A 14146-nucleotide genomic window follows, 5' to 3' on the forward strand; every position below is an offset into this window, starting at 1 on the left:
AAACCTAGCCTGGAGGAGGGACATGGTGAAAGTATCATCCATCCAGGACTTCAACCGTGACAGGAGGAGCTTGCCAATGATCTTGCGCCATAGTCAAGTAGATATATTGGCCAATAGTTGATGGGACCATCGCTTCTCTTCTCTTTCAGTGATTGAGGACCTCCAGGAGTCTGGGACCACCCCTTATTCCATTATGGCATTAAAAAGCTGATGTCAGTCGGTCCAGCCAAGTGTCAAGATTGTTTTTAAACACATGGGCTGGGGCCTTGTCTGGGCCTGGGGTTTTGCCCTACTTTTGGTATTCAATGGCTTTGATTACTTCCATCTTATTGAAAGCTTCTTCTACATGATGGCACTGACACGGTGGGGATTTCCATGTATTTTTGATCTTTTGGTCTCCATTAGGGCCCGTTTCTATAATGGGTTATTCAACTTTGACAATCTTTTGAAATAGCAAAGCAAAATGCTTCATCCATTTTGGGGGGCATATGTTGGCCTCACTGTTTCTGGAGAGACCTCCGCAGCCCCAGTGAATGATTTTCCAGTACTTTTTGGAATCCTTCTGATTAATTGTGGCTTGCAGGGCCTGCCAAGCCTCCGTACGCTGGTTCCTTTTCTTATATGTTATGAGGTGTTAATATGCCCTTCTGGCTTCAAACAGCTGTGCCTCAACCCACAACTATTCTTCTGGATTTGAGGACTGCCATAAGTATTTTCTTCCACGCAAGGTAGTAAAATTGTGCCTATACTTCCCTTGTTCCTTTTTGTGCCAATAGCACATTATTTGTAACTTTAAGCAACTGCTCAAAGTTTTCAGTCATCGCGGGCCCTAATGCCTGGTCCTCTTTGGTCAACCAACTTGCTCCATTGGGGGTCGGAGAAAAATCATGTGTTTTTTCATTTTGGTACAGCTCTTGAAAAGGTATTCCTCTTCACATTCAGGATCAGAGTGGAGTGCTGTAAAAGGTTTGCCAGGAACCGTATGGAAGATCAAGTATGAGGTAAAGAGGATCATGGTCGCATTCTATCCCTTCTTCAGCCCACATGTCAATGATCTAATGCAAAGTTTCTACATTTACCATCAACAATACTTGCTAGTTTCCCCACACAAAAAGTAGGTTTTGGGGGTTATCTGAATTAGTTTGTCCATTGTGTGGCCTCAGGATTGCTTCGAGGATCATTGTGCAAAATACTTCCCCTTTTTAGTTTATCTTAAGCTTTTGGATGGGGGAGATGGCAGGCCCCATTAATGGTCCTCCTCAAATACTATGGGATAGGGTGAAGACTGGTGTTCAAATCCCCACATAGTAAAATCATTCTGGGTGAACTTTTGGGTTCCCTGCCGTTACTACTCATTTGCGGGAAACAGGTTCCTCTCTCCAGCCTCAGAGAGGAAAATGACAAATCAAGAGATTTTAAGAGCGCCAATATTTCTGCTGCTACATAAGGAAGTAAATATATGTTAAAAAGATCTATGTCCATTTTACCCTATTCCAACTAGTGTCTTTTTGAAAGTTTACAATTGGACATATTTTTAGACCTCCTGTGGCTCATCCCAAAAAACCTGCAGTGGAATTATGGCCTGCCCACTTCTTACCATTTGTTGGCTTTCCTGTCACTATCTTTTGCTTGCTTCAATGACTTTCATTCCTCTTCTTGTATTTGTTCCTGCCTGCAACATAGCTTTTGTTCGATCCATTGATGGATGGCTTGTATCCTTCCACTGCTCACATTCAGGGAACTGCTTTTTTCTCTTCCTCTAAGAACTCAATACAAGTACATGTGTTTTCTTGCTCTCTCCCTGGTGTGCTGCCTCCCTCCTCACGTACTACCCACTCCATGCACTCTCTGTTGCTCCTTCTCCCCTCCTCACCCACAGCTTGCCCCACCCAGTTATTTTTTGCCTTTTTTTCACTTCTGTGTTGCAACATCTACACCACTCGCTCCTCTGCTGTGCCCCACTCTCTCCTGCTGAGGTCCTCTACACAAAACACATTTTTTACAAAACAATTTTCTAGGGCCCGTCAGCTGGAATTTACTACAGGTACACTCTGTTTTTAAAGCTCACTTAAGCATGTTTTATCTATTGCTCCAAAAGCAGTCTGCCGTTCTTGGAACGGAAATAATATAGAGGCCATATCATGATGTATGTGCATGTAAACATCATCACGCGGAGCCACTATTGCATCATGATATGTATGCGTGCAAGTATGCGCGCATGTCATTAAGCTGTTTTATTACTATCATTATTATTGACATTATTATTATTATTATTATTATTATAAATATTATTATTACCAATGTGAGCAGCATTGTCAGAAAACATTGACAAATGCAACAGGTCCAAAAGCTGAAACCTATTCTCTTTGGCAGTGCTTATTTCATATATGCTCCACATTCACACATATTTGTACACATATGCCACTGATTTACAATCTCAGTTGGATGCAAGTACTAACTTGCATGCATTCATGTCCTCACAACTGCTCAGTGCACCCCTAGTTGTGTTTCTGCTCGATGTAGGTCAACAGTAGGCATCTCACCTGTTGTACATTAACCGTTTGAAGTCCTGAAACAAGGTGTCCTTGTTCTTATCAATGAATCCCTCCACCGAGTACCTGTATGTGTAAGACAAGACATGTGGAGTTCAACAATATTTCAGAAATAACAAAAACAAAATTCTATCCACAATCTGCATCTTAGGGAAAGCTACACTTTGTCTGTTAAAAAGACTGAATTGAAATATTTGATAAACGAATAACAAATCCAGCACATTAGTATGAGTCTTGTCTAGAAGGCCTGTAAGTGTAAAGTTCCAAAATATCTGTCTGGTCTCTTTTCTCCACACTGAAAAGTCTGATTTCTTCTCCTTCATTATGACCCAAGTCTGACCATCCCAAAATGGCGCCTCACTACATTAGGAGACAGATCTTTGAAGGTTGCAAGTACTAAACTGTGGCATAATCTCCCCAGAGTCTCAAACTTGATTAGTTTTTCTGAAGTTCTTTTTGCCCTGGCTCTCCTACCATTGAGCGGTGGTCTAGCTACTTTATGAAACTTTTAGCAGGTTAAGTATCTCTGAATTGTTTGAGCTTGGTTTTAAGTATGTATATGTATGTGTGTGATATTTGTATAGTGCGAGCCTAGACAAAAGGCTACAGAGTGCTGTATCCCTGTGCCCTACCCGGGAAACTGGTGCAGCTGGGCTTGTGGATGCATGTGCAGTGGGGGCAATGTAGTTCTGCATTCCGTCCTGGCCAATGCGGGTGGGGTGTATGGTGTGGTCTATACTGTTCTGAGTGGGACACTGGTGTGATGCTGCTTATGAGAACAATACTAATGGCAAGGCAGGACCTTCAAAGGACTTGGGTGGAATTAAGAGGGATTCTCTGCACTCTGGGAGAAGTGGAGATATAAAGAGAAAGATGAGTGGAGCTCTACCATTCCATTTGTGACCTAGAGGAAGGCTTCAGCTGAGAGAAGACATTGATTCCTGTTCTGCCAGCCCAAGCAGAGAATTAGAACTGAGATTCTGTATCAGGTACTAATTTCATGTACAATAAAAAAAAATAACACAGGCCTTGTCTGACAATGAATTTTTTGCTCACGTGTGGCAACCGTGTTGCCAACTAAAAGGGTGCTGATGTAAAATTATTTTTTTGAGTTTACATTTTGTGCATCAATATAACGTGTTATGCCTTTTCTACATATGATTTTACATATTTAGATTAAACATAATTGCAGATTAAACTAATTTCCCAGGTTGTACAGAAATTAAGCTTTTATTGTGTAAAACTCGATTTTGAACAAGACGGCTCCCATCTCTATCACATACTCCTGTTTTCCAACCCTGCGTATATCTTCTCCCCACAGTCCAACAACTGTTCTTTTTGGATTTGTTGCCCCAAGTAGGAAGGGCATGCCCAGATGTGGGTCCGGTGCTCACTATGCCACCAGATTCAAGCTAGCCTGGCTGAAAATGGGTGATACCCTGAAACCGGTCCCAAGATGGTTGTTTCTGGTCTGGGGAAGACCTGGCCTGGCATTTCGGGCTGGACTGTTCCCTTGGGGAACAGGGTCAATACTGATTTCCACATGATTGGGTCCAAACTGGAATGGCATGGCGAGCAAAAAAACTGATGGATTAAACCCAGATCTGTGACTGGGGGAGACTGTTTGATTTGGTCTACATTCCGTCTATTAACTGTTCTTTTTGCATTTGTCTCCCCAAGAGGGAAGGGTATGCCCAGACGTGGGTCCCGTGCACACTATGCCACCAGATTCAAGCTAGCCTGACTGAAGAGGGGTGATACCCCGAAACAAGTCCCAGGATGCTTGTTTCTGGTCCAGGGAGGACCTGGCCTGGCAGTTCGGGCTGGACTGTTCCCATGGGGAACAGGGTCAAGACTGATTTGCATATGGCTGGGTCCAAACTGGAATGGCATGGTGAGCAAAAAAACTGATGGATTAAACCCAGATCTGTGACTGGGGGAGATGTTTGATTTGGTCTACATTCCGTCCATCAACTGTTCTTTTTGCATTTGTCTCCCCAAGTGGGAAGGGTATGCCCAGACGTGGGTCCCGTGCCCACTATGCCACCAGATTCAAGCTAGTCTGGCTGAAGAGGGGTGATACCCCGAAACAGGTCCCAGGATGCTTGTTTCTGGTCCAGGGAGGACTTGGCCTGGCAGTTTGGGATGGACTGTTCCCTTGGGGAACAAGGTCAAGTCTGATTTGCATATGGCTGGGTCCAAACTGGAATGGCATGGTGAGCAAAAAAACTGATAGATTAAACCCAGATCTGTGACTGGGGGAGAATGTTTGATTTGGTCTACATTCCATTCATCAACTGTTTTTTTTTCTCCATTTGTCGCCCCAAGTGGGAAGGGTATGCACAGAGGTGGGTCCCGTGCTCAGTATGCCACAAGATTCAGGTTAGCCTGGCTGAAGAGGGGTGACACCCCAAAACCGGTTCCAGGATGCTTGTTTCTGGTCCAGGCAGGACCTGGCCTGTCAGTTCGGGCTGGACTGTTCCCATGGGGAACAGGGTCAAGACTGATTTGCATATGGCTGGGTCCAAACTGGAATGGCATGGTGAGCAAAACAACTGATGGATTAAACCCAGATCTGTGACAGGGGGAGAATGTTTGATTTGGTCTACATTCCGCCCATCAACTGTTCTTTTTGCAGTGGGAAAAGAGCAGCAGCACTGCCACTGGCTCATAATAGAGCGGGTGGAAGTGCTGCCGCACTCAGGTGGCACCAGCAACCTTGAAATGTGCACTGTCTGCTCAGCAGGTGCCCCTCTGCACTAGTTCTCCGCCAGCCTTTTCATGGTGGTGGAACCGCCATGAAAAGGTTGGCCGAGAACAAGGTTTTAATCAGCAGGGTGGGGCTATGTTCAGGGCTGCCCTCGCTGATTACAACCAGCCCCGTCGTCAGCTCAGGATCTAGGATCCTGGCGGGGACGGCGGTAGGTTGGCAGGTCTGCTCATCAACCTCGTAATGTAGCAGTCGGACCACCACAGCCGCAACAGTCTGACTGCCACCATGAGTTTGGCAGTCCTAGGACTGCCAGACTCGTAACCGGGGCCTGACTCAGGTACATCCAAGCTCACCGAAACAGAGAACTTTGGCCCCAGCAATGGCAATATGTGCTTCCGATGTGGTAACACATTACATGCTAAAGAAGGAAAATGCCCAGCGGCCAATGTAATGTGCAATTATTACAAGAAAATGGGACATTTTGCTAAGGTGTGTCTTAAACAGTAAAATTACAAAAAACCTGTGGTGCGTGTAGTGGAGTCTGAGGATAAGTTGGATGTTGAGATTGTATCCGCTGTTGGTGATGAACAAGTTTTTAGACAAGAGTGCAAAGGGATAAGTAGTGAACCTATAGTGGGTGATTCCTCACGTTGTGTAGACCCTATAGCACAAATAAATATAGGCGGAAAAGTACTGAGACGTTTGGTGGATTCTGGTGCTAGAATCACCAGGTAACACAACGCCTGTTTATGGAGACATGGAGGGAGAAACCAATGTTACCTCCTGTCCGTTCTCCTGTTTCATGCGAAGGTCGTAAAATCGAACTGTTGGGATACATAGAGCAGGTGATGGAATTGAAAGGAAGAAAGATCAGAGGCAAGATATATGTGGCTGTTAAAGATTTCAACATTTTGGGGTGGTTCTGCCAAGGACTTTTTCGAATGATACTCAGACCTGGAGCCAAAGCACAAACATTGGTAGGTGATTGTGATGAAGAGGGTCAGAGGTGGAAGTAAATTTTTCCCTCCATGTTCAGTGATTAACTGAGGAAGATTTGTGGATTTAAACATAAGATCAAAATAAAGGAGGTAGCGGTTCCTATCAAACATAAACTCAGAAGCGTGCCTTTTAGTGTGAAGGAGGACTTGGAGAAAGAACTCAAGAATCTGTGTGACAGAGGCATCGTTGAGCCTACTGATTCATCTTTGTGGCTGTCCCCCTTAGTGGTGGCTCACAATTGGTGTGGACAATTACGCATGTGTGCGGACCTGAGATCATTAAGCAAGGAAATATGGGTTGACTCGTACCCATTGTAACAGAGAGGCTATATTTTTTCCGAAGCTTGATTTGGCCACTGCCTACCATCATGTGGAACTTCAACCTGATTCATGACAGCTCACTGTGATCATTTCACTGAATGGAACTTTTCAATATTGCTGCATGCCTTTTGGTTTGGCCTCTATGGCTTCAGTGTTCCAAAGAGTGATATATAATTTACTTAAAGAGGTGGATGGTGATTTAGTATTTTAGGATGACAGTTTTTGCTAAGGATACTGAGTCACATGATGATATCCCACAACAGATGTTAAGTATTTTTCAGAAAAATGGTGTTGCCTTGGAGTCAGAGAAGTGTAAATGTATGTGCTCTGAAGTTGAATACCTTGGGCACACGATTTCAGAAGAAGGCATCAAACCCAGACCTGGTTTGGTAGAAGCAATTGTGAGCGCAGCACCACCCAAAGATAAGACTAGTGTCAAGTCACTGTTGGTTTTATGTGAAGATAACTCCAGGTTCAGCTCTGATTTTGCCACCAAAGAATGTTGTATTATCAATTTACTCAAAAAAGGTGTCAAATGTGTGTGGGATGAAGATTGTGTTGCAGCTTTTGAGAAGATCAAGTTGTTCTTGAGTCAGAGCAAAGCACTCTAGCCTTTTGATCCTGCTTTATCATTTTGGATCACAGTAGATGCTAGCCAGGTTGAGCTGGGAGTGACTATAACACAAGAAATTGGAAAGTGCAAAAATACTATGGCCCTCATTCTGAGCCCGGCGGGCGGCGGGCGCCGCCCGCCGGGCGGAAACTGCCAAAAGACCGCACCGCGGTCAATAGACCGTGGGGGTCATTTTGACTTTCCCGCTGGGCCGGCGGGCGATCGCCAGAAGATCGCCCGCCGGCCCAGCGGGAAAGCCCCTGCAACGAGGAAGCCGGCTCCGAATGGAGCCGGCAGAGTTGCAGGGGTGCGATGGGTGCAGTAGCACCCGTCGCGATTTTCACTGTCTGCATAGCAGACAGTGAAAATCTTTGTGGGGCCCTGTTAGGGGGCCCCTGCACTGCCCATGCCAATGCATTAACAGTGTTGAGGGAAGCAGAATTGCAATATTCTGTAACTGAATGTAATTGAAAGGGAACCATTGGCTTGTTGGTGGGCCATCAAGAAGTTTTGACTGTATGTGTGGGGAAGGCGTTTCAAATTGTTAACTGATCACAAGCCTTTTAGTTAGTATCTTTGGGACTGGGGTAAATAAGATGAGGAAGCTGATATGGAATTTTCTGATCTTTTTGATGAAGATTATGAGGCTTATATGGCTGCAGCACTGAAATACCTGAATTCAGAATGCGTAACGAAGATGAATGTATAGCTACTATGAGAACTGACCAAATATTACAAGTGTGTACAATGGTGAGAAAGGGGTGGCCCAGTGAAAAAAATATATCTCCTTTGTGACAGCCATATTGCAAAGTTTGGTACGAATTTTCTATAGACTGTTATAATATGACAAAATTATTCCACCTCACGTTGTTAGGAGTAGTATCATCAGGAAGGCCCATGAAGGACATTTAGGGATGTCTCTTACCAAATGCTGCATTCAAGAGACATTTTGGTGGCCCAGGATAGATGTCGAAGTTAATATAGAAATTGGAAATTGTTGTGTATGTGAGTCAGCAGATAAAAGTTTTAAGTCATTGCAGCCGCCCCTCATTCCTAATGAGTATTCCTCAGGACCGTGGGTCATGCTGGACATAGATTTCATGGGGACCTACGATTCCCTACTTAATGGTAGCAAGTATGTTTTAGTTCTCATGGACTACGCATCAAAGTGAGCTGAAATTCAGATGGTCAAGGAGCTAACAACCAAAATCATTGTGGAATTTCTTATAGAGATTTTTTTGAGAGAAGGGATCCCTGAAGTCCTGGTTTTAGACAATGGAACTCAATTTGTAAGCAAGGAATTTCAAGTGCTTCTAGACTCCTGTGGCATCAGACATTTAAAGAGCTCCAATGGACTTGTGTAGAGAATGAATCATGTTGTGGATGAGTCTATCAAATGGGCTAAGAATGTAAACCATGATGTTACTAAGGCTGTCAATAGCATGCTGTGGTCCTACTAAATGACACCACGAGTTTCAGACCTGGATGGATGTCAAAATGGCTAAAAAGTGACCCCAATGTGAGTCAATTGATGTCTATGGTAAAGGAAAATATGTCTCAGACACAAGAGAAACAAAAAGTGTGGTACAATAAAATGAAAGGTGTCGAATTAGTACCATTGGAGATCAGAGACATGGTTCGTATAAAATCTCCAGTGCATGTGAAGAAGGGAAAGAATAAGTATGGTGATCCGGTCAGAGTGGAAAAGATTATGGCAAATGCTGTTCAAGTTGAAGGGGAACATTGGTGGAATCTGGCTAAAGTGGTTAAAGAAAAAAACAATCTTTAAGGCATTTGCATAAAGGACAGGAGAACAAACCAACAAGGAATTCTCAACCAAGGAAGATGATATGTCTGTGTTGCCTGAGTGTGAGAAAAGAAGTTTGAGAGTTATTGTCATTCTGAAGAGGTTTCACACATGATTCTTTTGAGTATACTTCCAGTGGGCATAGTTGGTAAATTGTTTTAATTGCATGTTTGTTCTTTTATTTTTTGGAAGAAGGGAAGGTGTGTAGCACTGTAGAATTCCTACATATGTTAGAGCAGCGGTTCCCAACCTTTTGACTTCTGTGGACCCCCACTTTATCATTACTGGAACTCGGGGACCCCCACTGAATCAATATTGGAATCCGGGGACCCCCCAATGAGTCATTACTAAAAGCTGGTGACCTTATATGTTAATATTATTACATTTTCTAAGCAGTCAAGGACCCCATGAGGAGGCTTTGCGGACCCCCAGGGGTCCCCGGACCACAGGTTGGGAACCACTGTGTTAGAGTATAAACCAGCTGCAATACTATTTGCATAGAAGGTTAAGTTGAACATCTTTCTGATGTGATGAACATGTATGAAAACCTCGCACAAGAATAAAGACACTGAACTTTAACTCTGTTTGGATTATATATTGATTTTCCGAAGACCAAGAACTCTTATCTTATTTCATACGAGTGCCCTGGCCTTTTGAATCAGTTTGGTTTTTCCTATTGGAGAAACACTGGAGGTGCTGGGAGGACCCTCAGTTTGGGAGCACCGTATTTGCTATCTATTGTTAAAGAAATGTTTTGGTGATATTCTGTTAGCGCCTATCCCTATAATTTCCCCCTCTTTTCTTCACAACTTTTGTTTCCTGTCTTGAATGACACAAGGACATTGGAGTGCTGAGATCTCTACCGGACTTAGACAACCAACAGTTATTCCAGGATTTCTACTCTGCTGGACTTGGTGGGGAACCAGGAGTACAACGAGGTAATGACTTGGCATGGGAAGTATGGATTTGATTCACAGTCCCAAACATTGCATTCTCTAATTGGTAAGTATGTAATTGCCTGAGTTAAAATTTGCTTACCAGTTTGCTCTCAATGTAGAGTCTTGCTTGGTTTCCTTGTAGGGGAAATGGTTTGTTTTTAGTTCTTGCATGCAGTAGGTAGCGAGAGATTCACCGCACATGGACCCTCTTGATTTTAGTTCACAAGTCATGGAGCTTCCTCGAAAGTCCATTGGGGTTATTATTGCCCTGCGATCTTGGAAAAGTGTTGAGCACTAAAGGAAAAAGAAGCTGGTACTTGTTTTAGCAGTATTTGATCCTTTTTCTTGATTCTGCTTTCCTGGCAATTGGTTTTAGTAGAGATATGACCACTGACAGTTCTGAATTTGCTGCTTTAATGTGGGCAAACACTCTTCTAAACAGAGACATATGTCTCCATTCTCTTCAAGCTCTTCCAAACCTCTCTAACCCAAGAGATCAAAGGAGGGCAGAGGTGAGCAGAAGAAAGCATCAGGTGGATTATTAATGAGGCACTGGCAGACCTTAGATAGAAAATGTTGAAGTCAGTCAGTAGAGATCTCCAGAACAGGATGTTTTACATTCAGATGTCTCATGAGCTGAGGATAGTGATAAAGTTGTACCACTTGGGAACCAGACAGGGAAATATATTTCAAGAGATATGCTTTCTGATGTTTGTATCACATGTAAGAGAGAATATGAATTTCCCTTGAGCTGAAAATCTGGTAACCTATGAAAAGTCTCTCTAGCAGCAGTCCCAGAAAACTCCCAACATGGATGTTCCCATTCACGAATGCATTATGAAGGTAATCATGAATGAATAGAAGGACCATAATAGGATGTAGAAGGACTGCAACAGGATCAGGTTGCCTTCACGGAGAATACTTTTCCAGACTTATTTAAGGTTGACTCTGTAGTTTCCAGCCTTTTTGGAAGATCTTCAATAGCAAATGAAAATATTCTGAAAAACTCATCAGAAAAAAGTGGGTGTTGCTGCGAAAAAGGTCTATTCATGATCACATTCAGCATGCCATTCCATTATTTATGGGGCACGTGCAGCACAGTCTTTGATTACAGACTTTACAGCACTATTTATACCAGGTCTGCAGGAAAACAAAAGCTCAGCACAACTGGAAGGGATGGACGGCCAAGCAGAAATCTTTTCAGACTTTCCATTTGATTGCAGTACGTGTCTTGGTTCTAGCTTGTGGTGCTTCTCTCACAGTTTGTAGGGGATTTGTTCTAAAAGGACCAGAATTCTGATGAAGACCAGAAATGTGCAGTTTTTAGGATGGCTTTTGAGGAAAGCCATCCTTTTGGGCCTGAATTGGAATCTTAGATAGATCGCTTTTTCAAAGAAAGACGGTGTTCAGACACTTTTAATAAGACACATAATTAATCCACAAGTTCTTCTAAGCACAAATGGTCCTTCAGATATCCTTTAAGAAGACAACAATCTTCAGACCAAACTTCAAGTTCCAGAGTAAATTCTTTTTATGGTAAATTTATGAAATGACAAAAATAGGAATCAGCTTCTGGAGAACCTTGATCCTGCCTTAGGAAGATGGTGGGCAAGAATTTCAGGTGTGAGGTCGATTCCACAGCTTTCTAGAGCTATGGGAGACTTGTCTTCAAATGAATGGGTCTTGGATATTTTTTGATGAGGATACACAATAGAGTTTGTGTCCTCTCCTCAGAAGTTTATGATTGTATCTAAGTTATGACCATAACGACCAATCGAGGGGAGGGTGATGAAGTAAGGTATGTGTGCATTAGCAAAGAAGGATGCCATCATTGCTGTATTGAAACAGATTTGTTCAAATGTATACACTATTATCTTCCTGGTCCCCAAGGGCACAGGCAGATATAGTATTGGACTGTCGTAGACCTCAGGAGAGTGAACAAGAAATGATCTTTCAAGCCCCTGATTTCTGCTGACTTGAAATTTCTTTCAGAACAAGGTATTACTGTTATGTTGTCCTTCTGTTTTCAGATTCTTTGAAGATGGTTTGATTTTGTGACCTGATCTTTCCTTTGTTCCAAAGGTCAACTCTTCCTTCTATTCATCTCAGGAGGTTATTCTTCCTACTTTTTTAGTTATCCTTCTTCTGATAAAGAACACTTATTGTCTTGGCTTTATGTTAAAAGAGTTTTGTCAATGTCTCTTGACGGGTCCAGTGCATTCTGGAAATCAGACCATTTGTTCGTTACCTTTTGTACAGCACGTAAAGATCAGAAGGTATTCAAAATGACAATCAGTAGATGGATTAAAAAGACAATTCTTTTTGTGTTCCAGAGATCTTTCTGTTGCAGAGAGCATTTAAAGAGGATCGACAAGCCGAATCTCTGCCTCTTTGGCAGAGTTTCATGGAATTTCTCTACAGGAGGTACCTACAGTTGGGGCTTGGATTTCAGAACATACATTAATGTTTACAGAGAATCCTGACTATAGAAGAGATCTTTGGCTAATGTGTTTTAAATTCTGCAACACTGCAGTTTAATCTCAAGATATTATGTTAATTCCGGTATGTCTGTGTGTGGCAAACTTGAAATTCGCCTTTACCCATTAACATTTCATGTTTGCTGCATGAAGATGATTCTAGCCTGTATATCTTTGTCATCAAAGGCACTTGGCTTGGGTATACCTCACAGGTAATAACTTGGACAATGACAATGGATGTAGACGTAATGAGCCATTAACCTATCGGCAAACTTCATTGTCCTACTCCTCCCAGTCATTAAGGCTGACCTACCCCCGGAGCGTAATGCAGACCTCTGCAGTCCCTTTTGTGCATGGGGGCCCCCAATCCTGAAGGGCCTCTCCCTTCAGCCCAAAGCCAAGGAATGTCTTTTAGCAGGGGCGACTTTAGCACAGATGGCGGGTGGTGCAACAGTCTTTGTTGGTGCATCTCATGATATTCTTCTCCACTGATTCAATGAAAGTTCACAGTTCGTTGTACTCTATTAAGATTGTAATATGTAAACTGCAAGTAACTAAAGGGCCTCTGTGACAAAAGCAGTAAATTAACTATCTATATGAATACAATTCTGTGATCTGTATGCTACATGTGCTTTGCTGCTGGCATATTAACCCTCTGCACTGCACTACTTTATTATGAGAAAACTGTTTCCAGTAGCTACAATACTCAACAGAGTTATCTTGACATTTTTATTGTTGCCCTGAATGTTGCTGGACACACATGGAACTCTGCAGCAGATGCATTTCATCCCATACGATATTTCAAAACACAGCGCCTGGTGAGGTGCCACTGATCTCACCACCATAAAGCCAGCCCTGTCTGTGAAATATGGGAGACTGAAGGGCCCCTAAACACATTGTGCTGAGGGGCCCCATCATTTAGCATTATGCCACTGACCCACCCTCCTCCTCCAGGTTTTTGACAGTGTTTGGGAATTTCAGGAGGAGCTGGAATGGTAGCCCTATTATAGCACCCAGCAGGTTGTTCCATTCCAGCACCCTGTCAGCACTCCTGAGTGTTTCCTGTCTCAAGAGGAATGGGTCCCCATGGGACCACTTCCTGCTCTGAAAAAATATTTTCACAGGCATTCACAAAGGGGAAGGGGTCCCATGGGGACCCATTCCTGTTTGAGAAAGGGTTAACACCAATTTGAAATTGGTGTTAACTGCGATTGTTTTGCAGCAGCATTCGCGTTCACAAAACAATCATACATACCATTGAGACTTGCAATACCTATTTTGCGAGTTGGTAACTGCGTACTGACTTGCAAAATAGGGATGGTACATCATACCTGGCATGTTTGTGGTCATAAACAATGATTTTCACCTTTTATGCCCATAAAAAGGCATTGTGCATCGTATTCGTGCGTGGAGGGGGTGGAGGTGTGAATGATTGTGGATGGGGGAGGTGTTTGTGGGTGCGTGTGCATGTGGTTGTGTGAGTGAACGGGCAGAGCGGGTGAGTGTATGTATGCGGTGCAGGGGGTAGGGGAGGCAGGTGCGTATGTGTAAATGGGGTTGTGTGTGTGTCAGTGTGAGTGCAGGTGTGGGTGTTTGGATGGATGTGTACGGTTGGGGGGTGTTTGGAAGTGTGTGGAGGGGTGGGGTGTGTTTGGAAGTGTGTGAATGGGTGGGGGGTGCATGGAGGTGTGGGGACATGTGTGCATGTGTGTGCCGGCGACAGGAAT

General features: G+C 43.4%; 1 protein-coding gene across 2 annotated transcripts in view; it reads right to left on the reverse strand.

Annotated features, from left to right (window-relative positions):
- LOC138261666 (unconventional myosin-Ig-like) overlaps window positions 1-14146 on the reverse strand; it is a 912364-nt gene that overhangs the window by 485678 nt on the left and 412540 nt on the right. For both annotated transcript variants that reach the window (XM_069210894.1, XM_069210895.1), the window contains one exon: window positions 2544-2618. In XM_069210894.1, the coding sequence (XP_069066995.1) occupies window positions 2544-2618 (75 nt within the window). The remainder of the gene's footprint in view (window positions 1-2543; window positions 2619-14146) is intronic.

Source organism: Pleurodeles waltl, chromosome 10, assembly GCF_031143425.1.
Source record: "Pleurodeles waltl isolate 20211129_DDA chromosome 10, aPleWal1.hap1.20221129, whole genome shotgun sequence".
In the NCBI taxonomy this organism is placed as follows: Eukaryota; Metazoa; Chordata; class Amphibia; order Caudata; family Salamandridae; genus Pleurodeles; species Pleurodeles waltl.